This window comes from Plasmodium chabaudi (assembly GCF_900002335.3).
Source record: "Plasmodium chabaudi chabaudi strain AS genome assembly, chromosome: 2".
In the NCBI taxonomy this organism is placed as follows: Eukaryota; Apicomplexa; class Aconoidasida; order Haemosporida; family Plasmodiidae; genus Plasmodium; species Plasmodium chabaudi.
Genome location: NC_030102.2, coordinates 415,344 through 440,495, shown reverse-complemented (window position 1 = coordinate 440,495; position 25,152 = coordinate 415,344). Strand labels below are relative to the sequence as shown.

General features: G+C 22.8%; 3 protein-coding genes across 3 annotated transcripts; 2 read left to right on the top strand and 1 right to left on the bottom strand.

Annotated features, from left to right (window-relative positions):
• Nucleotides 1-619: 619 nt before the first annotated feature.
• On the top strand, nt 620-15,916 carry PCHAS_0210600 (conserved Plasmodium protein, unknown function; the record flags this gene model as incomplete). The annotated part of the gene is made up of 1 exon (XM_739929.2): nt 620-15,916. The coding sequence occupies one exon, from the start codon at nt 620-622 to the stop codon at nt 15,914-15,916; it is 15,297 nt and encodes a 5,098-aa protein (XP_745022.2).
• Nucleotides 15,917-17,102: 1,186 nt separating this feature from the next.
• On the top strand, nt 17,103-18,343 carry PCHAS_0210500 (eukaryotic translation initiation factor 2 subunit alpha, putative; the record flags this gene model as incomplete). The annotated part of the gene is made up of 2 exons (XM_739927.1): nt 17,103-17,253; nt 17,517-18,343. The coding sequence occupies 2 exons, from the start codon at nt 17,103-17,105 to the stop codon at nt 18,341-18,343; spliced, it is 978 nt and encodes a 325-aa protein (XP_745020.1).
• Nucleotides 18,344-19,496: 1,153 nt separating this feature from the next.
• On the bottom strand, nt 19,497-25,085 carry PCHAS_0210400 (conserved Plasmodium protein, unknown function; the record flags this gene model as incomplete). The annotated part of the gene is made up of 1 exon (XM_739928.2): nt 19,497-25,085. The coding sequence occupies one exon, from the start codon at nt 25,083-25,085 to the stop codon at nt 19,497-19,499; it is 5,589 nt and encodes a 1,862-aa protein (XP_745021.2).
• Between the last annotated feature and the right edge of the window lie 67 nt (nt 25,086-25,152).

Genomic DNA, 25,152 nt, shown 5'->3' with positions numbered 1-25,152 from the left:
ATTCTTACTGATGTATATATAAATTATATATCCATTTTTATTCATGGATTTTTTTCTCTGACATATCTTATATTATTTTAAGGTAAATACTTACTCATTATTAAGACAGTATAAGCATTTTCATATGTTTCTACCCCCTTCATTTTTAAATTGTGAATATTCCTCGAACATTTCCTATGTATATAAATATACAATTTTTAATATAATCTCAAATGATAGTAATAAAATATACTCTTAAATAGTCGTCACTAGGAAAGCACTTCATTAGCACACATATATTATGTATGTATACCTATGCATGCATAAATATCCATACTAGTTCACATATCGAAGAGCATGAAGATCCATTTATACAATTTTTTATATACAATTAGTAGGAAGTGCAAGTAATAACCTTTTCAAAATGTGATAAAAATAAAAATATAATAAACTAAGTAAACAAAACAAAATAAATAATAAGCAAATGAAATACTACGTGTGGGGGCATGTGTGAAGAAAAAAGTATATATATTTTTTTGTTGAAAAAAAATAACAAAAAGAAATAGGCAGATAAACTAGCGAAAAAATATATACATAACATAGGAAAAGTGAACCAGGGACTAATAAAACCAAGATTAAAATGGTGTATGCAATTATTCTTAAAAATGAAAACATACATAATATTGCACACACAAATGGTGAGAACGAAAACGATAGTAACGTCGCAAATATCGACCAAACAATTAGTAAACAAACAAATAAGCCAACCTTTTTAAATACAAAGATAAGTACAACAGATAAAAAGGGGGATAGTAATACAAAGAATGTGAAAAAAAACAATTACTCAATATTAGATTATTTCGATTTGAAGAGACAAAAAAAACAAACAGTTGATAATGATAAAAAATTTAATTTATTCAATAATTTGGATGATGATAAAAATAATCACCTAAAGAAAAATTTTAAGGATAATTTCTTTAATCCACAAATCAAAGAAAGTAGTAATTCGAAACACAGTGATATTTTATTACAATATATTGCATATATATATGAAAAGAAAAAACGAGACCCAAAAAATATTAAGGAGCATATATTAAAATTATTGATATTATTAAAAAAGAGAGACATATATTTAAAAAAATATTGTAAAAAAGTGTATCTCTCTGAATTAGCAAAAAAAAATAACAAAATAAAAAATGGAAAGAAAAGTAATAATGCATGTAACACACTAGAAGATGTTAATGAAAAATTATATATAAATAATATATATAATAAAAAAATTAAAAATGTGAAATTTTATTCAAATATAATAAATAATACAATATATGAATATAAAGTAACATATTGTAAAGAAAACGAAGTAATCTGTTTTCATTATTATGATGGTTATAAAAAATTTTATAAAATTTCTAATCATACATTTTTTTATTTAATACCTAACGATAAAAGCATTTTTTATGACTACTCTGATAGTAATAATAGACAAAATGAAGACAACACTTGTTTACCTTGTCACAGTCATCCACACATTTATACATTTCAAAAAAATTTTGATAACAAATTTAGGATAGAAATAATTGACACACAAAATAAAAGAAGGAATATAGAATTTTTTATTGATCATAAGCCCATTCGGGTGTTTTGCAATAAAGATTATTTATTTTTTGTAAATGTGATAAACAACGTAAAACATGTAAAATACTTTTCATACTCAGTAATCTATACTAACGAAAGTGCTAACAATGATAACAATACAAATAACAACAGTAGTAGCAATAATGATGATATTAAAAGTGACTTTCAAAATAATACCAATCCAAACAATGGAAAAAAAATAAGAATTGTTTACACATCACCTGTCCACCCAATTTATTCAAATGCTATTGTTAATAAAAACAGCTATAAGTTTTTTAAAAAATGCAAATATTTTTATGAAAAAGAAAAAATTTTTATGTGGACAGATGAATTAATTAACTTTTCACCTGAACAAGACAGGTTAAATATGATTCCAAATATGAACATTATACACATTAATTCAAATACAAATTTATGTATTGCATTTGAAGAAATTACTGAGACATATTTTTTTTTTCATATTTTATATGATATAAAAAAATATAATGATAAGTATTTGTATAATTATTTTAAAAAGGAAAAATTAAATAGATTTCTTGTTTTTCAACATTTTTTAAGTATAAAAAAAAATAACTTTTTTTGTCAAGGTCAAAAAATTAAAAATATTAATTTTAACACAGAAATATATAAGCCACAATTTGTTTTTATCCCAGGAGGTAATAAAAGTATCCATAGTAAAATTAAATTATGTTTGTATGATAATGTTAATAATTTATTGTTTCTTATACCTATATATCATAAATATGTCAAGGATAAAATTAAAATAATAAAAAATATATTAAATTTTACCACAATAAATATGTCCCAAGAATTTTCAACATTTAAATATTATCCATATAATATATGTGCATATATAAATAACCAAATTAATACTACTAATTTAAAATGCCGAAATATTCCTATGACTCTGGAAGAAAATATTATTAATGTCTCGACTTCTTCGAAAAGGCATTCCTATTTAAAAAATCTGTTAAATACAAAAATGAACATGTTCAAAGATAAAGAAAATATTAAATATGAATATAATAATTTTATAAAAAAAAATAAATTAAATAACCCTTACATTCTTGATATAAACAAATTAAATCATTTCATTATTATTCTAAATACAGATGGAATGTTATATTTGCTTTCGGACGATGTATATATTTCTACTGTCCAGTTATATAAAACTATACCTAATAATAATTCCACCACCAACATAAATAATAATAAAAATATCAAATCTTGTGATGATCCTAATTTTCCTGACGAACAAGTATATAACTTACACAACTCAAACCTTTGCAATATAACATTAGACACTGTAAATTTTTCACAAAATAATAAAATATGTCTTAATTCATATAGAGTTCATATTGATATATTACCAAAAAATCAAACATTAAAAATACTTTTAACTTTTTTTTATTATTACATATGCAAAAAAATAAGTCTTGAATTCTTTATCATATGTCTTCATGAATGTAAAAAAAGGGAAGACGACACAAATATTTTTCGCTTTATAAATATTGATATATACTTTTTTGATGATGATAAAAATTTAGATAATATCGATGAATTTTCTCATTATAAAAATGTTGTAGAAAACGAAAATACACAAATAAGCGAAGACATAAATAATGTAAAAAATAAAGAAAAGGAATGTTCTGGGAATAGTGACAAAGAAAATGAGCTCTCAGAATTAAGCAAATGCAAACTTAACGAAATTAACAGTAATGACAAAAATATGAAACCCGTCGATGCTACTAATGATAAACTTAATGACTCATCACACACATTAAATCATAATATGCATATAAATAATAAAATGGATAAGTTTAAAATCTTAAATAATAACTTTTTTGATGTTGAAAATATGGGTCACATAGAGTTTTGTCGATTTATTTATTTTTTTATGTTAATTTGTGTAAAGGATATTAAAACATATCGTAAATTAGAAAAATATTTATATATAAAAAAAAAAAAAAATATAATAGAAACTGAATATAGCCAAATTCACTTCAACTGTTTTTCATTTAGTTCGGAAACAGATACCGATATCGATAAAAAGAACGACGAACAAAATAATATTCATAAAAATTGTAACACTGAAAATGATTCAAACAATTTGGTATCTCAAAATTTGACTAGTAACAATTCTGACAATATTTTCGAAGGAGTGGCAAGTCGGTCTACAAGTACCGAAGAACATGATAGTAGCTCAACGTGTGCAAGCTTCAATGACACACATAAACAATATACAAAAAAAAATACAGTTAAAAATATTTCAAATGATTTTGAATCATATAATTATTATAATGTCATAAATAATTTTATAAAATATGTACATATTAAGTATAAACATATATATAATAATAAATACTTAATATTAACATATATGCATTTATATTATGATGAAATAAATTTATCAGAATATATAAATCAAAATATCAAAGATAATATTATTTTAATAATTCTTATTATATCATATTCATTAAATTTATATAATTTTATGTTTCATTATTTTAACAAATTCAGTGATCTTAAAAAAAAAATATTCAATTCTTTTTATATACACATTTGCAAAAAATATTACAAGCATGAATTAATCAGACGATGCTATTTTGCGGAGGAAAAGTGCCACGGGGCACCACTCTGTGAAATGGAATATGAATGCTTGACAAAAAAAAATAAAGAAAACATTTTAGATAAATGGAAACTTGATACTCAACCCAATAGCGATCACAATTGTCATAACGAAAACTTACATAATCATGATTCTATCAAAAATATGACAAAAGAAAATACAATCATTGGTGAAAACACAATAAATTCAAATGATCAAAATGAAGAAAATTCAAAATGTAAACCCCAACACACACAAAATAATAGTAATACATTAAACAGGACAAATGAACACAGAATGCATGACAAATATAAATTTCTAAATAATTATCTAAAAAAAATATATCTAGAATTAAATGAAATTCCTAGCACCTTAAACATAATATATAAAATTGTTCCTAATAAGGAAGAGGATTATAAAGACAGTATCAAAAAATCGGCAATGGATTATTTTTTTCTACAAAATATGGAATATCCTTCCAAGAAATTAAAACTAAAATATGAATATTATATAAGGGAAATAGAAAAAATCTTTAACATTATAATAAAGCAAAAAGAAATTAAAAATAATGAAAATTGTTATATAACAGAAAATGGAAACATAAATAATATCAAAGATTGTTTCAAAAATTTTCAATCGTTTAAAAAATCAATACTTTGTAATGAACAAGTTAAATTTTTATACTATTTTTATCCTTTGTTTTTCCCATTAAAAAATTTGTTAATTATTTCTTATATGAATTTATTTTACGGTCAGAATTTTAATCAAAGTATAATTAATGATAGCCTTTTAAGAAATATAATTAAAAACGAATTAGACATATTGTACATACCTCATTTTAACTTAGATTTTATGAACAATAACAAAAATTTGATAATACCTACACAAAATTTGAATTCAATTACAAAAGAGCCAGCACTATCTTCTCATGATATATGCACACCTCAAAGGGAAACTGATAAAAAAAAAAATATTAAAAATTTTGGAAAAGGAAGCAAAATAAAAAAATATGCTCATTGTAAAGAAGCATCGAGCGAAAAAGAAAAACTATCCATTAAAAAAATGACAGATAAAGAATTTCAAAATAATAATAATGAAAATAAATACAAAATAGAGGGAAATGGTATTAAAACTAAAGATTCAATGGGCCCCATATATTCTGGAACACATTCTGAATGTGCCTATAATGAAGGGGATCAAAATCAAGATATAAATTTTTATAAAAAAAAAATAAATTTTTACACATTTAATATAAAATGTTTTGACTCTATAAACATAGTTAACATAGATATTGTAAACATACCACTAAAATGTATATATTATGAAAATTTATATCTTTTGAATAAATACGTGCAACTTTTTTATTCGCTTCTTTTTAACACGGATTATTTGTATAAAACAAGAGGTACTCCAAAAATGGAACTAAAGGATATTCCGCTCAAGGACAAAAAAGTATTAAATAGTGATCAATCTATTAACGATAAAACAATATGTATTGACTACAAAAGTGATTCACCATTTTGTATTCAAGAAGCAAAACAAAAAACGGAGCTAGACAATAGGAATGGAAATAATTACAAAAATATACCGATCCCTTTAGGGAATATAAATTTGTCTTCACCCATGAGCATACTTAAATTTGCAGGATGTTATGAAATATTTAATTTCCAAAACGAACTGTTTTATGTTAATATAAAAAGAGAAGACCTTTTTTTTAACAAATGCTTCGATTCATCAAATATACAATTAAAAAATAACTTTTTAAAAATTATAGATATATTAGATAGTGGAATTGAAATTAGTAGTAGTAACACTAATATGTTTATGTATTATACTGATGCATATATTGAAAGAAAAAAATTATATATGAAGAAAAAAAGGAACCGAAGAAAGAAAAAAAATAAAGATGATCAAATAAGCGAAGGGGATGATGAAGAAAAAAAAAAATCAAACAAACAAAAAAAAACAGATAACTCATATAATAATAATAACAATAATGATGATTGTAATAATGAACCATGGAATTATAATCAAAATGAAGATGATGAAAAAAGTAGTGTTTATAAAAAAAATCGAATAATACAAAAGAGTTATTTAAGTGAATATAAAATTTTAAAAGATTGTTGCTTTTTTTTTGATACATTTAAAATGGACAGAAATATATCTTCTTGTTATTTCCCACATAATAAAGATCATGTTTTAGTTTATTTAAATAATTTCCATAATTATTATTTTTCTAAATATTATAAAAAGAGAAAAGTACATTTATTAAAAAGTAGAGATGGGAAAATACAAAATAGACCAGCCAATAACCTCCTTGAAAATGATGGTTTAGGGGGCCCATGTGGTGCTAACCAAATTAAAGATGATGGTAATTATTCCGATACAAGAAATGACGATTTAATTGATTTGGCAGACATTGGAAATAGTTCAGACAGTTTAGAAAGTGCATATTTACACAAACATAAATATAATAAAAAAAATGTAAATAAATATATTAAACAAATTGTTCAATTAGTTGAATTAAATAAATTAGAAAAAAAAAATATATTAATAGATATAAAAAATGATAAAAGTCTAGATAATACATTAGGCCTAATGCATTTATATTATACATTAGAAAAATTTTATAAAATGAAATATGTAAGTATGCTTAATATTAGTGGGATCAATTTTTTTAATATAGTAAACTCAGTTCACTATAAACCTGATATTAATTTTACTATCAAATATAATTTATATGTATATTTATTTGATTCGAAAAATCATCAAAGTATGTTAAGTAGTGCATCTATGAATCAAAATGAAACTTTTTCAAATAACATTATTTCATCTCTAGGATATAACAGAGATATATCAGAAGATATTAATTATAATAGAAGTAGTTATAATAGTAGAAATAGTTTTAGAAACTCATTCAATGAATCTAACTACTTATCCAATCGCCGTTTTTCACGTGATCAATTTAATCATTATGTTAACTCAATTGCCAGACGAGATAGTAACATTGCAATAAACCCATTCAATAATAATAATAATAATAATATGGTTACTGATTCACGAGGGCATGAAAACCAACGAGAAAATCATAATAATGAACATGCTCGAGCTGAAAATACTTATAACTCTATTTATATGACAAGAAATGCCTATTTACGAAATAATAACACACATAGAAATTATGATGAATATGATATGAATAATAATCAAAATAGAAGACTATACACAGATACATTTAATGAATCTTCAGAAGTTACTATGCTGAATAGAAGAATAAGAGAGTTTAATAGTTATTGGAATTCGGATAGTCCCAATATAAGAGAAGATCGACCACAAGGAAACGATGAGGTTTCTCGAACAGACACAGGAAATGCATTCCCTAATAATCAAATTGATGAACCTCGTGAGGATGAAACCGATAATTTACACCTTAACAGACCAAGTCGAAACCTCAATACAAGTCCAAATGACATAAGTCCGAACGGCGAAAATGAATTAAATTATAATCAAAATAGAAATTCAAATCGTATCTCAAACAGAATTTCAAATAGAGATTCAAGAAATAGACGCTCATCGAATTTTATCCAAAATTTTAATACGAATAATAATATAAGCGAATATTATATAGATGAAGATATTGGACGAAATGAAATACAAAGGGAAAATAGAAATAGTAATTATGCTGATCGAAATGATATGAACGAGTCAGAATATAATTCTCTATATAGCTATCCACATTTTAGAAACAACTCAGTAAATTTTACACGAGATATTGTATCCTTTACATTTAATACACCCCCTAATATACAACATAGATCTAAATTAGAAAGAATAAAATGTTCCTATAAAAAAAGAAATAAAAAAAGAATTAATAAAATAAAATTAAAAATAAACAGTATATTAAATACATTAAATGTTCATATGAAAACTGATAAAATGGAAAAAACATTTACTTTAAATAAGTATATTAAAAAATTAAATACATATAAATCTATTTTAAGAAATTTTAATACAGTTACAACAAAAAAACTAAAAAATAAAATGGGGATTTCAACGGGTTCAAGAAGCAGTTTCTTCTTAGATAATACTATTACCACATTAAATAACAATAGTAATAATAATCGTGAAAATATTAACGACAATCAAAATTTGAGTGGGCAAAGAGAAGGTATGACAAATGGTCAAACACAGAATAATGGAAATAGGTTAGAAAGTAGTAGATCTTCTTCATCTGCTTCGTCTTTTTCAAATATAGAAAGTGAAAATCATAGTCCAAACAATAGAAATGATCGTACAAATAATTATAATACATCTGCTAGATATGTAAATAATATCAATTTAGATGAACATGATAGAAACATAAATAATACGAGTTATGAACGGAATATTGGGAATACATCCTTTAACGGAAATTATATAGGGAGAGACAAAATACAAAATCAATCATTTTCTCCAATTAATAATTCTCCAATATATAATAATGATAATTCGTCAAATGATGAATATTATTCCAGTAATTTTTTATACACACCTAACAAGCCATTAAATGAATATACAGAAAATGATAAAATCAATGATATATCTTTTTATAATGTTCATAGAAGACCTAGTTTAAATATATACTATAATGGAAACTCTAGAATGTCAAATAATATATATAGTAGAAGAAGTAGCTATTATATAAATAATGAAATAGAAGAAAGCTCTCCATCCATTCAACAATATGACAGACAAAATAGCTACCTCATAAATAATGATATCAGACGAGATAGCATATTAGCAGAGTTGAATATGTACAACAGAGGAAACAATAATGATGATTCATATGAAAGTTTAAATTATGGACACCAACATAGAATATCAGGAAATAGTGTATTAAGTAGAAGGAACGTATCCTTTTATAATGATGAACATTTAAGAAGACAACGAAATAATTTAAATGAAACTATATCTAGCTATACAGATACTATACCAGATGAAAACGATAATTATAGATATTATAATAACAATATTAATAATAATATATATGGAATTAATAATTTAAAATATAAATTAAAAAAAAAACTTGATTATTATGATTTTTCATTTGATAAAGAACAATCAATAAAATATAATAATTTTGTCAATGGGAAAATTAGAAATGAATTAAAATTACATTGCTCTATTTGTCAAACTATCTTATATAAAAAATATGATGAAATAGATAAAAAGAAAAATTTAGTTTTATTAAAAATAATAAATAATGAAAATTATTTATATAAATTTTTTAATAAAAATTATAAATATTGTGGTGTATATTATTTAGCTGGTCTAATTTTTGGCTTAGGATTGTTGCAATTTTTTCAAAATGTTAATGTTTCGTTATTTTTACAATATATATTAAAATTTAAAAATAGAAGCTTATACATTTGTTCTATCTTGGGATTATCTCTTTCGTTAATATCATCACGAAATATAGACCTCACATTTGTTTGTATTAATTTTCTATTTAAAGAATTATATGGAACCCAAAAAATTAAATATCAAAATTTACTGATTCGCTGTTTGAATACAAATATGTGTAAAATAGATGTTTATGAAGATCGTGATGCCACTAAAGCCACTTTTCAAAACAGGGGAACCAAACAAAGAAATACCTATAAATATAATGAAAAAGACACAAACCTTTCATCAAATAGTGTTGACGAATTTAGAAATAATAACTACAAAAATATGTATATGAATAATTCAGATTGCTTCAATTTCTTATATGCATATGATAATGAATTATCTGACGAAACAACAACAACAGAGCATTTTTCTACTGATAGCTCAAATATGTCAAAAAATTTAACTATCGATATTACAAACAATTTTAATGATCAAAATGAATATCAATCCCGTCTCCCAAATTTAGAACAACAAAGCTCTCGAATTTCAGAACAAAATAATGCAGATTTAAATCGACAAAACAATTCTAGTACTAGCAAATGTATCGAAAACAATGATCAATATAAGCAAGGTTCACAAAATGATAGAAAAAATAATTCCATACAAAATTATATGAAAGACGAATTAAATATATATGATGATGATGAACTAAATGAATTTACTAAAAAATATGACAACATAGATGAAATATATTCTCTTCTTAACGTATCAATGCATGAATCTGATTTTTCTGAGATGTCTCCAAAAAAGAGAATGGGAGAATCAGGCCAATTATACTTTGGAAATGATGATAAAAATCCAAATAATATAAATAGCCGAAATAAAACTATTGATAAAAATGTATCTGGGAATAATGCAAATATTGTTGATTCAAACGGACAAAATAATGGAAACAATAGTAACAATCGTCGAATAGAACAGGAGTATAAATGGAATTTACTTAAAAGATATGAAGAATTAGACAGAATAAAAAAACAAAAAAAAAAAAAAAACACACATTTAGATAATCTTGTTTTTAGTAGTAATATATTATGCTTAGGCTACCTTCATATGAATAGCAAGAATGAAAGTTTAATAAAAACAATTTTTAAACTTTTACAAAAAAGAGATTTAAATAAATTAAACTTATTATGCATATTTTGGGCAATTGGATGTATAAATTTTAAAAATGGTAATATATTTAATAATTTAATTAGCTCTTTATTTTATTTTATAAATGCAAATATACCATTTAATATACATAAAAATAGCTTTATAAAAAATTATTCACTTAAATATTTAAATCTTGATGGTATATCATATAATTTAATGCATATGATTATATCATCATCTATTTCAGTCTCTTTATGTTTTTACAAAAGTAATAATATTCATGCATTTAATATGATTTTTATGCCTATCAAATTTGATCATATATATTATTTTAATAATTATGAAATTATGGTTAAATCATTTGCAAGAAATATGATTATCTTTGATTTTGTTGATTTATCTCATGCATACATTTTAGCAAATATACCCAAATTTTTAAGAATACTTCCAAACGATTTAAATAGAAATAAAAAAAACCAACTACCATATATGCACTTAATTGATGAAAAAGGAAATTTTAAGGATCCCGATCTAGAAAATAAATATTTCTTAAAAGATGGACACCTAAATTTACAACACCTTTTTGTTTCCAATCAAATAAATCGCGCAAAAAAATATATAAATCAAGATGGATATTATTTCACTTTTGATCAAAATAAAGGATATTTTAACTGCTTTAACGATCTAATAAAACAGGATGACAATATTTCAAATATGAATTATTTTTTTCATGGATATGATTATAATAATTTTTCAGATTGTACACACAATAATGACGACCTCAAAATTAATCGAACTAGTAATGATATTATCAAAGGGGATACTAAAAATTGTCAAAAAAACGATGAAGAAAAATTATTAAATAATCATGCATTTATTTATAATTGTGAAATATTACGATATTATATTATTATTGGAGTTTTACAAGTACTTAGCTTGAAATATTTATCAACACATAATGATATACTTAAAAAAATATGCTTTGATTATATTTATTATTTTGAAAATATTAATAAAGATATATATTTAAAAAACAAAATTAAAAAATTATATAAAAAAATTAATTATTTAGTGCAAAAAATTAATCATAATCTTGGTAATGAAAAAAATCAAGACAAAAAAAAAAAAAACAAAAAAAAACAAGTCTCATATAAATCAAATCCTAATACCTATTCAAAAAGCCAAAAAAATAATAATTTAGAAAATGATAATGAAGAACCAATATATTCAGATCATTCTATATTAAATAGCAACGGCAGTGATAATCAATTGTCAAAAAAAAATATAAAAGGAAACAGGAATGGTCAAAATGCAGACAAAACAACTTCCTACTTTAATCAATATGAAGAAGAAAGAGGTCAAACAAATGCCGATGAAGAAAATATATCAGATTACAATAACAAGTTTGAAATTGATAACAATTTTTATAATTTTATTGCAGATATAAATTTTAATAATTCATCCTCAAGTAATGATTCGGAAGCGCTCAAAAAAAGTAAAAATAAAAAAAGGTCTGGAAGAAATTCAAGCAGAGACGGAACCGAACATGATAATATGCGTTCCCAATTAAATACTGGAATATCTCCTAATGATAATAATCCACAATCGGATATATCTCAGACGAAAAATAAAAACAAAAACAGTCGACGAAATATGAAAAATAAAAAGGGTGTCATTATAAATGATAACAAAAATAATGCATCAACTTATTCACACATATATAAATTAATACTAAAATATGTTAAACAAATTAAAAAAATAAAAAAATATTTGGAAAATTCTTATGAAACGATAAATATGTCTAATACTACAATCGACAAAGAAACATATTTAAAAGAATTTTTTAAAGCTGAAGAAATCAAAAAACAAAAAAAAGAAACAAACGGAGATTATATTTGTGTAATAAAAGAAGATGACATAAATGATATAATCAATTTAATGTATCAATGTCTATCTTTTACTTTTGTTGGAAGCTGTGATAAAATGTTAAATAAAAAAATTAAAAAAAAAATTAATAATTTAATAAATATTAGAGATAAAAATACAAATAATCTATACTATTATTATTTAGGATATATAAATTTAGGATCTGGAAAATATATTTTAAAAAAACAAACAGGTTTATCAATATGCACATTAACATTAATATTATTTACATTTTTTCATATATATGATCTTTCGTCTCGTTTTATAATACACTTAATTGAATTCTTATATGTCTTATTAATGGATAAAAGCTTTCTAAAAATATATGATCTCACATCAAATAAATTTGTTAATTTGCCTATCCAATTAATATATAAAGAAAAAGTCACTACTTATACTTTTCAAAAAAATACATTCAAGGAAACCGAAATAAATACTACTCCTCAAAAAGCAAACCAAGCCATCTCTGATACTGCTCCAAATGATGAATACCTTTTGCGAAAAAAATCGTATTCGAATTACAACAAAAAGATTATATCATCTCCTAGTGCTATACCTTTATTGGATATAATAAATTTGTCAATTAAAAATTCTGAATATTACAGTCTAAGCTTTTCATGCCCAACAAAAGAAAAAAACAATGAAAAGGAATGCTATATAAATGATGGAGACAAACCGAAACGTCTCGAAGTTGACCATTTAAGCAACATATCATATAACCCTAGTTATTTTGAAAGTTCGAAAAATGCAGATAAAAATAATATGATAAAAAAAATTATAAAAAGAGGAATATTATTTGTTAAAAAAAAGGAATGTACAAACGATTTTGTCGATTATAATATGCTTGAAGATGTTTATGCCAATATTGAGAATAATGAAGCGAACGAAATAGATCAAATTAACGACAACTTTAAAAATGATAATAATTACACATCAGATCATCACAGATTTTATTTAAAATGTGAAAATAAGCAAAATATTCTTAGAAATCAAATTATGAAATATACAAAAAAACAAATATATATACTCAAATTTTTAACAGAAATAATAAAATATTATGAAAAAATTCCATTTATTTATTCTGATGAAACATTAATGCAATTTCAATTAAAAAATAGCTACACACACACAAATGCAAATGAAATATTAATGTTAAAATATTATGTAAATATTGAGGATGATCAAAATAAAGAATTATATCATAATAAGCAACTATTGGAACAAAAATATTCGAAACTTTTCTTACATTTTAATGATGAATTTAATAAAATAATTCATAAAATTGATCATATTAATAATGAAGATAAGTATGGAAAATATCAAAATTTTTTGAAACATATATATCAATATATTTATAATTATTATATGAACAGTTCACCAAAATTAGAAAGCAATTCTTTAAACGAACAAAATGATGATAACCAAAAATCTATCAAAGATTATCTTAAAAAGTTTATGAATTTAGAAAATGATCTCAAAAAAGGAAATGAAACAAATACACAAATTACAAGCATATCTTATTCTGTTACACAAAATACTAACACACCGTTTTTTTCAATAATAAACATAAATAATATGTATAAAAATAAACATTTCAAAAATAATATATATACAATCTATTACAAAAATAAAGAAAAAAACGAACATAATTTAATAAACGATATAAACAAATTATTAGTAGATTATTCCATTATAAAAATAAAAACATTTACAAAATATTTATTACCTAAAGAAGTTTATAATAATTATTTTTTTTTTGTTTTAATCCAAAATTTACACATAGACAAATGTGTAAATTATTTACCTGTCTTGTCAGAAATATATAACAACTTTTATTTTTTTTATGAATTTTTTTATAAATATTGGGAATCATTTTATTTAGAACAACATGAAAAATTTGCTACTCAATTTCGAATACCCACATTTACAAACGAAAGACATAAAAATTGTATTAACAAAAATAATTGTGAAAAATCGGAAGAGCCCATAATATATGACCTTGAATTTTTTGATTATTTTACTAACGTTCAAAAAGATGACAAAAAAACTGAAAAATATATTTACATAGATGATATATATAACAATAGGGACGGGGGAAAATACTTATTACACAAATATACCAACAATCGATATTGCTTACAAGGGAATAATAAAAATGAAATATTTAAAAGGAATGAAAATACTTTATTACAGAAAAGTATATCAACAACACACAAACCTATATATATGAAAGAAAGGAAAAAAAATTTGAAAAATACATTTTTTAATAAATTGGATTATATACTTAGTTGTAATATTGACTATTTAAAAATTTTGGAAGCACTTTATAAAAATTGTACTACTAAAACGAATTTAATTAAATATTTATTATTTTTAAATAATGATTATTATTTTACATATTTCTTTGAAAATAATATCAAATTGATCAAAACTATTTTTATACAATATTATCAAAAAGGCTATATAGACAAGACTATCATTTTTAATACTCAAAAAATAACTGTTACTGTGTCAAAAAATTTAATATATTTATATACTACCTATTGTAACTTCCCAACATATTATCAATTTTGGAATACCCTTATTAAGAATCATGAAAATTATATTTTTATTCCCCAGCATAGATATTTATATAATTACAAATATAATGAATATGTACGTTCTCTTATTTTTAAAGTAAATAAATTAATACATACATATGGTCAAAATTGTCAAGCAAATAAAATAATACAAAAGGCTCGATCAAACTATAAAAATGCACACACACGACGAGGGAATAAACTATATTACCATTACAATTGTCAACACATATGCAGCATTGATAGGCGTAATAAACAAAGAAAAAGAAAACGAGCACTACCAAATAAACAGCTTTATAAAACAAATATGTATAAATTACAAAACTATTTAAAAGAAAAAACAAAAAACAAAAAAATTGACAAAAGAAATGTTCTACTACATAAAACAAATGGTGGCCCACATCACTCTATTTATCTCCTTAAACAAATAGCATATATTATACAAAATAATGAAAAAATTAAAACTAACGAACTAAAAAAATTATTATTAAATTTACAAACTAATAATTCACCATTTGATATATACAACTTTTTCAAAAAATGGTTAAACAAAAGTGAACATGTATCAAAAATGTTAATTGACACATATAATGTGTCCTTATTTTCCACATATATTAATTTATTTTTCACTGATATTTTATTTTGTTTTTTTATTGGAAATTTGTAAAAAGTAAACAAAATACCACTAACCATTTAATACTATTCTATTTTTGCTATACCCATTTTTTTATTACTTTTAATTTTGCATATGCTTTAAGAAATATGAAAGTGTGCGGAATAAAAAAAATATAAATTTTATAAGCCATGAAAATATCCTTTCATGATTGTCAATTTTTTTTATAAACAATTATTATGGCGATGTTTTTTTAGTCGTTCCCTTTTTTATTGTCCTATTATACTTAACTTTTTTTAAAACTTAAATTGTTTGTCAATATATTAAAACAGAAGCATATTATGCGTATGTAACTCGCTCAATGTAATTTAATTATACAAGCATAAATTTATTCCTGTGTATTCATATATATTCTCCGCCAATGGCGTTTTACCCCCTTATTTTTTAAAAAGCATTTTTCTACATATTAAAATGGATACCACTGTTCTACAAAAAATTAAAATATAATACTGTTATTCCCTTAATGAATATATTATAATTTATTATAATTAAAAATAATTACTTATAACTTATCATATAACTAATGTATTTATAATATAAATTTGGTTGACTAAAAAAATAATGTATGAACATGTTATGCAATTTACGGGCAATATATATTATAAAAGTATAGCAAATATACAATTTTTTAATAAAAAAATTATACTATATTTTATTAAAGTGCCTATTAAAAGTATGCAATAAATAAAATATTTTTATATGATATGTATTATTATATATATGAAAAGTTCGTTAAAATTTTTACTAGGCACTCGTTTATTACGTACAAAAAATATTATATATATTATGCATATGTAGGTAAAAATATAAACACTAATACCCTCTATTTTTTATTTATATATAGGCAAAACATGTTTACAGTTCTACAAAAAGAGGGTAAATAAAATCCCGTTCCATTGTAGTTTTTTTACTAGGAATAATCCACAAAAATTGTTATTTTTCCAAAAGTTTTGCAAACAATTTTTTTTGCATATATTTTTTTTTTTTATAATAAAAAATAATATATTTATGCAAATTTTACTAATTTTACATAAAAAAAAAAATTAGAAAATTCGCTTAAGTTATATAAATAAAACATAATAAATATATTATGTATAATAATTCTATAATTTAAATTATATTTTTGATGTATACATTTAAAAATTAGTTGTAATATATTTTTTTAAGGCTTTATTTAAAAATGGGAGAGGTTAGGAGTAAAACTGATTTAGGGGATTGCCGATTTTATGAAAAAAAATTCCCCGAGGTTGATGATTTAATAATGGTTAAGGTTAATAGGATTGAGGATATGGGCGCTTATGTTTCCATACTTGAATATAATGATATGGAAGGTATGTACATATGATAATATTCCATATACTATTTTCACTTATTTATTATGCCTGATAAAAATTGCATAACATCAAATATAAGAAAGATCAATAGAATTATTTTGCATATACATATTTGCATAGTTTATATATGTTTCTATTTTTCATACTTTTCACTCTTTAAATCATGCTTGTCGTTTCTCATCTTGACCGATGATCCCCCATGCATTTATTAACTCTCGACTGTATTCCACATTTTACGGCTTTTTCTCACACTTACGCAGGTATGATTTTAATGTCAGAACTTTCAAAGAGACGATTTAGAAGTGTTAATAAATTAATTAGAGTAGGTCGACATGAAGTCGTTTTAGTCCTTCGAGTTGATAACCAAAAGGGATACATCGATTTATCAAAAAGAAGGGTATCTCCAAAAGATATCATGAAATGCGAAGAACATTTTTCTAAATCGAAAAAAGTGCATCAAACAGTTAGGCATGTTGCTCAAAAACATAATATGACTGTTGAAGAATTAAACAGAAAAGTTATATGGCCATTATATAAAAAATATGGGCATGCATTAGATGCATTAAAAGAAGCAACTATGAACCCAGATATTATATTCAAAGAAATGGATATAAGCGATGCTGTAAAAGAATCATTACTTTCAGATATAAAACTCAGATTAACACCACAAGCATTGAAATTAAGAGGAAGAATAGATGTTTGGTGTTTTGGATATGAAGGTATTGATGCTGTTAAAGAAGCTTTAAAAAAAGGAAAAGAAATTTCAAATAATGAAGTAACTATTAATATTAAATTAATTGCACCCCCACAGTATGTTATAGTAACATCATGCCATGATAAAGAATTAGGTATGCAAAAAATACAAGAGGCAATGAAAGTTATTAGTGATAAGATTAAAGAATATAAAGGTGGTGATTTTAAACAACAAGGAGAAATATTAGTTATAGGAGGTGATGATGAAAAACGATTAGAAGAATTACTTGATAAACATGATGGCCTATCTAGCGATGATGAATATAGCAGTGATGGAGATGACGATGATTCAAGTGATGAAGATGATAATTCAAGCGACGAAGATGATGATTAAACATAAAAAAACGTTCATAAAAATTAATAAATTATATAATTATTATATTCATATAAATTTTATTTGGAAATAAGGATGGGAAAAACAAACATTCCATATTTTTCTCGCCAATTTTTTACATTACATATTATATTTTTTTTTTTTTGCGTTTTTTTAATGCCACGTTTTAAAATAACTTATCATTATGACGTTACTGATAATATTTCACCTTTTAAAAACAAAATTTTTTATTTTATTTTTGAGAGAGAACATACTTATCACGTGACAACATAAGTCCATATATCTTCTTTGTCAAATATGCCATTTTGTTTCCTTATAATAAAACACACATATATTTGCATCAGTGTGAATATATTGTGTTATGTCTCTCTCTTATTGGTTTGCCGCGTGGGTATGGTTTTATTTCTTTGTTTGGAGTTCCTACCAGTGATATTCCTCCTCCCTTTGTATTATGACTAGCCAAGGTATAAAATATTTCCGCCTTTACCTTTTATTTTACTCCTATCTTATGTCACTCTTTTTGTAAATTTACCATGCATAATGATAATACATTTGCGATCTTATTCAATTCAAAACAAATCATCCACACTTCGCAATGGTAGCATATCAAAGGCACTTAAAAATATGTGAAAAAAAATTATAAATTAAAAAGTTCCAAAGCGGAATAATTTTTAAATGTTTTATTTCATTTTAAAAGAGTTAAAAGGCTTTAAAAGATAATTTTATAAGATTTTATAAGATTTTATAAGATTTTATAATATGTTACCACTAAACATTAGGAATATGCTAGCAATGCAAACAACGCAACAAACATAAACAATAGGGATGATGTGAATTATCAAACATATACTCAAACATTAGTTCAATATACATTAATTATTAAAAATATATACAAATAAAATATTTATTTCGAAAAATTTATATGAACAAATTAAAAAAAACTAATTATAAAATAGGAAAGGAGTATGCTTCGTATAGCTAATAAAGCATATATAAACTTTGTATATACGTATTAGTGGGGTACAAAATGTATACCACCATATAATATGCACATATAAATCTATATTGAAAAAAAATACAATTAAATATATAGAGCCATAATCACACACTACGTACACGTAGGTGCTAATTGAGCATCTCTACATACACGTATTTATAAATCATCTTCAATATTAACTGATAATTTCGATTGAATTAAAATATAAAACTGTTTTAAAATGAGAACATCGAGAATTGCATACTCTAAACTTTTAAATGAAAGCGGTCTGAAGTTCCAATTAATTATTTGATATTCTTTATTTACTTCTTTATCTGGAAATAATGCTTTACCAAATAGTTTAACTGAAAGACTAGCATTTTTTTTAAGACATGGAAAGCTATTTTTTAAATGTTCATAATATTTATTATATATATTTTTTAAATCATAATATTTATGTATACAACTATAAATACCTGTTTTGTTGCATACTTTGCATTTTGTATTTAATTGTTTATTAATTAGAGTTTTATTTTTTTTATATTTTAAAAAATAATTAACTGGATATATATTTTTATAACTTATATCATCATTTAAATTGTAAATACTTTTCTTTTGATCATATTCTTTCTTTTTTACAAAATTATAATATTTATTTCCATTATTATAATTATTAAAATAGTTAGTGTTACATCCATTTCTGTAATTATTATCCAGTCTGAAAAAATTTCTCATAATTTTTTTTAATAAATCGTCATTATTATAATTATTTGTATTATCATTTATATTATATTTATATTTGTTTCCATTTTCTTGATTCATATTTTTGTCTTTACTATTTTCTTTCAATAGTATGTTGCTATACTTTTCACATTGTAGCATATTTAAAACATCGTAAAATTTTTTAAATTGTAGCATATCATTATTTATAAATGCTACTCCAATTTTAATAATATTTTCATCCCTAAAAAGTTCGGATATATAATAATTAATTTCATAATTTTCAATTGTTATTTTTTTTACATCAATTATATATGATAAATTTGAATTTTTCAAAGCAATTTGAAAAATCGATATAATCGGATTCTCTCTAAATACTGCACATTTCCATTCTGCATCAACAAATATTATATTTTCATTTTTTTTTATATATTCATATAAAGTTAAAAAATCATCGAAGTATTCAATTACAACTATCTCTTTTAAAGATGATCCTAAATCATTAATACAAATATAATTTTTATTACATGAACAGGTCCCATTTCTTTTAACTAAATAATCAAATGAATTCTTAACTATTTCAGAATTTATTTTTTTAAATTTTTCAAATACATCCAAATATTTAAAAACATCCGATATTTTATATATTCTTCTTGTTATACTATCCTCTGACATAACTTCTTCATTCTTCAACATGATATGTGATTCATTTATTATTACACAATCCTTTTTTAAAAAATAATATATATTATTATAACTCCATGTTCCACTATTTACACCTCGCACATTATTAATATTAAACTCATTTTCACAATTTGAAATGGTGTTACAATTAATAACATGATTACACATGTTGTTTGTTGTTAAATATTTTTTATTCATACTTTTATAATCGTTATCATGTGCTCTTTTGTTTTGATGATCATACATAAACATTTTGTCATTATTAGAAATGTGATAATCCAAATAATTAGAATAATTATAACTTCCTTTCTCACCTTTCTGATTTTTAAAATATAAGAAATAAAACATTTGAAAATATGAATCATCAAATGATATATAATTAGGGTATAAAAAATATAAAGCTATTAAACAGTGCTCTAATTTCTTCTTTTTCAATAATGAATAAAAATACATTTTTAAATATTTTGGATTATCAAAAAGATAATAAATAATATATTTTTTATCAAAATTGTTTAACAAATAATTATAAGATTTATAATTTAAATAAAAAAATAAATTTGGAAATTGTAATAATTCATAATTAAACATTTTAATTAATTTTATTGCATATTTTGTATTTCCACTTATTAATTTTTGTTTAATTAATTCAAGTTCTAATGTTTTATCCCCCTTACAATGTTCTACACAATTTGAAACTTTTGTATCGCTAATAAATAAATCATTGATTTGTAAATTATGGGAAATATTTAATTTTATCGGATAAATAGATCGGTCTAAAAAATTGATGGTATTTATTTTTGTCACATTCAAATGTATTCTTCTATTTATGTTGCTACTATTGCATCGGCTACTATTTTCGCTTACAATTTTATCACTATTCGTGTTACTACAATCGTTGCTATGATATTTATCATCAATGCTACTACTGCGACTGCTACTTATTTTATTATTTTCACTCGAATAATTATTTTTGTTACTATTATCATATGAAGCATTACTATTTTCGTATGTACTATAAACATTATAATGATTATCCAAATTATTTTTACTGCAATTTCTATAATCATTTATATACTTTGTATTTTTTATATCAATAATCTGTTTATTATTAAATATGCCATTTTCATTTCCCTTATTATGTATATCTTCTCTTTTAGGAGTTTCAAATTGATTATTTTCCCTTACATCGTCAGGTAATAATTTCTTTTCATTAATTTCTATGGAATATCCATCACTGTTATCTTTTCCATCCTTCATCTCTACACATCTTATCTTATCATCTAAATAAATTTGTATACATTGAATTTGGTCATCTGTTTTGCCATTTTGCTCGTTAGAACAATTATTAATTGAAGAAATCATATCCTTATATTCTACTCCTAAATGGTTTGTTTCTTTTTTGGGTATCAATAATTTAGTTTGATCATAAGGGACTTCTTTTTCTTTTTTTGCAGACGTAGATACATATGAATAATCATCTTTGTATTTATCACAATTTGAATTATTTAGTTTATTATTTGAATTATATAATGTGCTTACATTATTTTCATTTCTATTTCTTTTTGATTTATCAACGTAACAACCCTCATATCTATTACTATTTGTGCTATTGCTACTACGTTCTTTTTTACTACTACGACTACAATTGCTTTGACGTCTAGTGTGATAATATATCTCGTTATTCCATATTTTGTTTTCTTTATTTTTAAATTTGCTTTCTCTTTTGCTAGCATACATTTTTTGATCTTCATATGAAACACACTTAAAAGTTATTATATCATTTATATACATACAATTATAATCAGTTTGCTTAGTAGGGTTCTCTAAATTTTCAGAATTATTATACTTATAATAATTATTTTTAGGGTCCTTATTAACAATATCATTTGAAAAAAAGTAATGATGAATATTATATTTACTTATAAAATATAAAAGATTCGAATTATTTTTATTATTATTACATATATAAACATAGCAACTTAAATCTAAATAATTATTGGGTATAGCTAAATTATATTTATCTAATAATAAAATTGCAATTCTTGTAACATTTAAACTGACATAAGATATGAACATATATATATATTCATTTACAAAATTATTAATTTGAATAATATACCTTGATTTTAATGATATATTATTATTTTCTTTATTTCTTAAGCTACTATCATTATCATTTTTTTTATTTTTTTCCCCCTGCCCACAAATATCACCATTACTTACTGATCCAACACTATCATCTTGTGAAGATATATCTTCCTTTATGTTACATTTTAAACTGTTATAATCAATTTGATTAGTACATGAAATAATGCCATTCTTTCGAGCAATGTATTCTTGTTCATAACCAATAGCTGGATTGAAAAATATCCTATGATATTCCTTACACTCTATATCATTTTTGTTTTTCATTTCTTTTATAAAATTTTCTTCATTTTCAAAACTATTTTCATAATTAAACAATTCGGTATCTATATATTTTTTTAAATTATTAAATATATCTTTCTTATCAATAGTCTTTTTTTTATGAACAATAAATTCAGCTATATCTCCTAAATATAATAAAATATAAAATATTTGTTTTAAATTATTTTCATTATGCACACTATTATTATTACAATTATTTGAAATATTCTTTTGGCTATTCTCTTGTGATTCTTCATTAAAATCTAAATTAAAATTATTTATTTTTTTATATTTCCTTCTATTGTGATTGGGGTTTCTGTTCCCATTTCGATTGTTAATACTACAATTGGTGCTATCATTATTATTATTAAAAAAATCAAACACATAATTTATATATAAGTAGATAGGGACATACAACTTAGACGTCTTCAAACTTTTCATTTTTTCATATAAACCTTCTAAATGCTGCTTTATATTTTCAAAATTTTCATAATTTTCAAAGTTTTCAAAATTTTCCATCTTATTAATAACACTACTTTTACTGCTAGGTATTGTATTCTCATCATGTTTAATATTATCAATGTCAACAAAGCTCGATTTCCTTGTCACATTTTCACTGTTTACCGTTGATGACAAAGCACATTTCTTTTCAAAATTTTCAAAACTTTCACCATTTTCATATCGCTTGGAAATGCATATTTCCTTTTTTATCAGTCCGTAGGCAGTATTACTATCGTCAATATTGTTATAGCATTCATTGGAACATATCTTACTGTTTTGTATTTCTTTTATATTGCCATTACTATATAATTGACTATTGCCCTTTGTATCGAATGAAAGTATGAATATTTCTTCGATCTGTTTTTTTTTTATAAATATATAATTAAAAAATTCATTATCTATACACCAATTTTCTAATTCAAATAATTCATGGCTTTTATTTATAGTCTCCCTAATATGAATAAAATTATATTTAACATAATTTAAATAATCTTTTATTTGTTCTGAATGCAAAATGTTGTCTTTATCATACTTTATCATTTCACAGTTAGCATCCTTATTGTTTGTATTCATCCAAATTTTCATTACATGCTCTGAAAAATAACTATAAGTTAATTTATTTTTAATTGTTTCTTCATTTTGTAAATAATAATTATCTGCTTTATTTGCATTACTCGGTTTTATACTTTTTAATATACTATATTTGATATCATAAATCCAATTAAAAAAATTTAATGAAAAATTTTCATTTTTTGAAATTTTTATATTTTTGATTTTAAAAAATGTGTAAAATTCATAAATATAACATAAAATACCAAAGGAATAAATAATATCACATATCTTTTCATAAGTTGAATTATGAATCAAATAATTATTATTTATCTCTTTAAATTCGATATTTTGGTCTGTAAAAATTTTAATTAATTCGCTATATATCTGATTTTTTTCATTTTCGTTTTTATTTTTAGGTATATTTTGATTGTCACATTTTTGTGCTTTGACATTATTATTATTTTCTTTTTTGACACACCTCTCACCATTTTGTGAAATGTTTATCTCGTCTGTGTGGGATACGTTTCTTTTATCATATTCGGTTATAACACCTGACTCGTCTTCATATTCTGAATCTTCATTTCTCTTTTCTAAAACGCTTTGCAGAATAAAGAGAGGATCATATGTTATGTATTTAACAACTATATGATAAAACGCACAAAGAAATATATATTGATAAAAGTTTCTGTTTTGTGCACATTTCATATGACGAGATAATTTTGACGGAATAAAATTATCTAAATATTTCCAAACAATATTATTTAAAAATTCTTTATTTTCAATAACATTTTTTTGGGTCTTCTTTTTACTTATATAACTATTAAACTTGATTATCACATTTTCAATTGTTGTTATGTATTCATAAATGATTTCCCCCTCGCTTTCGAAAGATAGCTCTTTCATTTTAACTTAATATTTATATTATTATAATATTTCTATCGATGATAATTTGATTCCTAATCATCTTTAT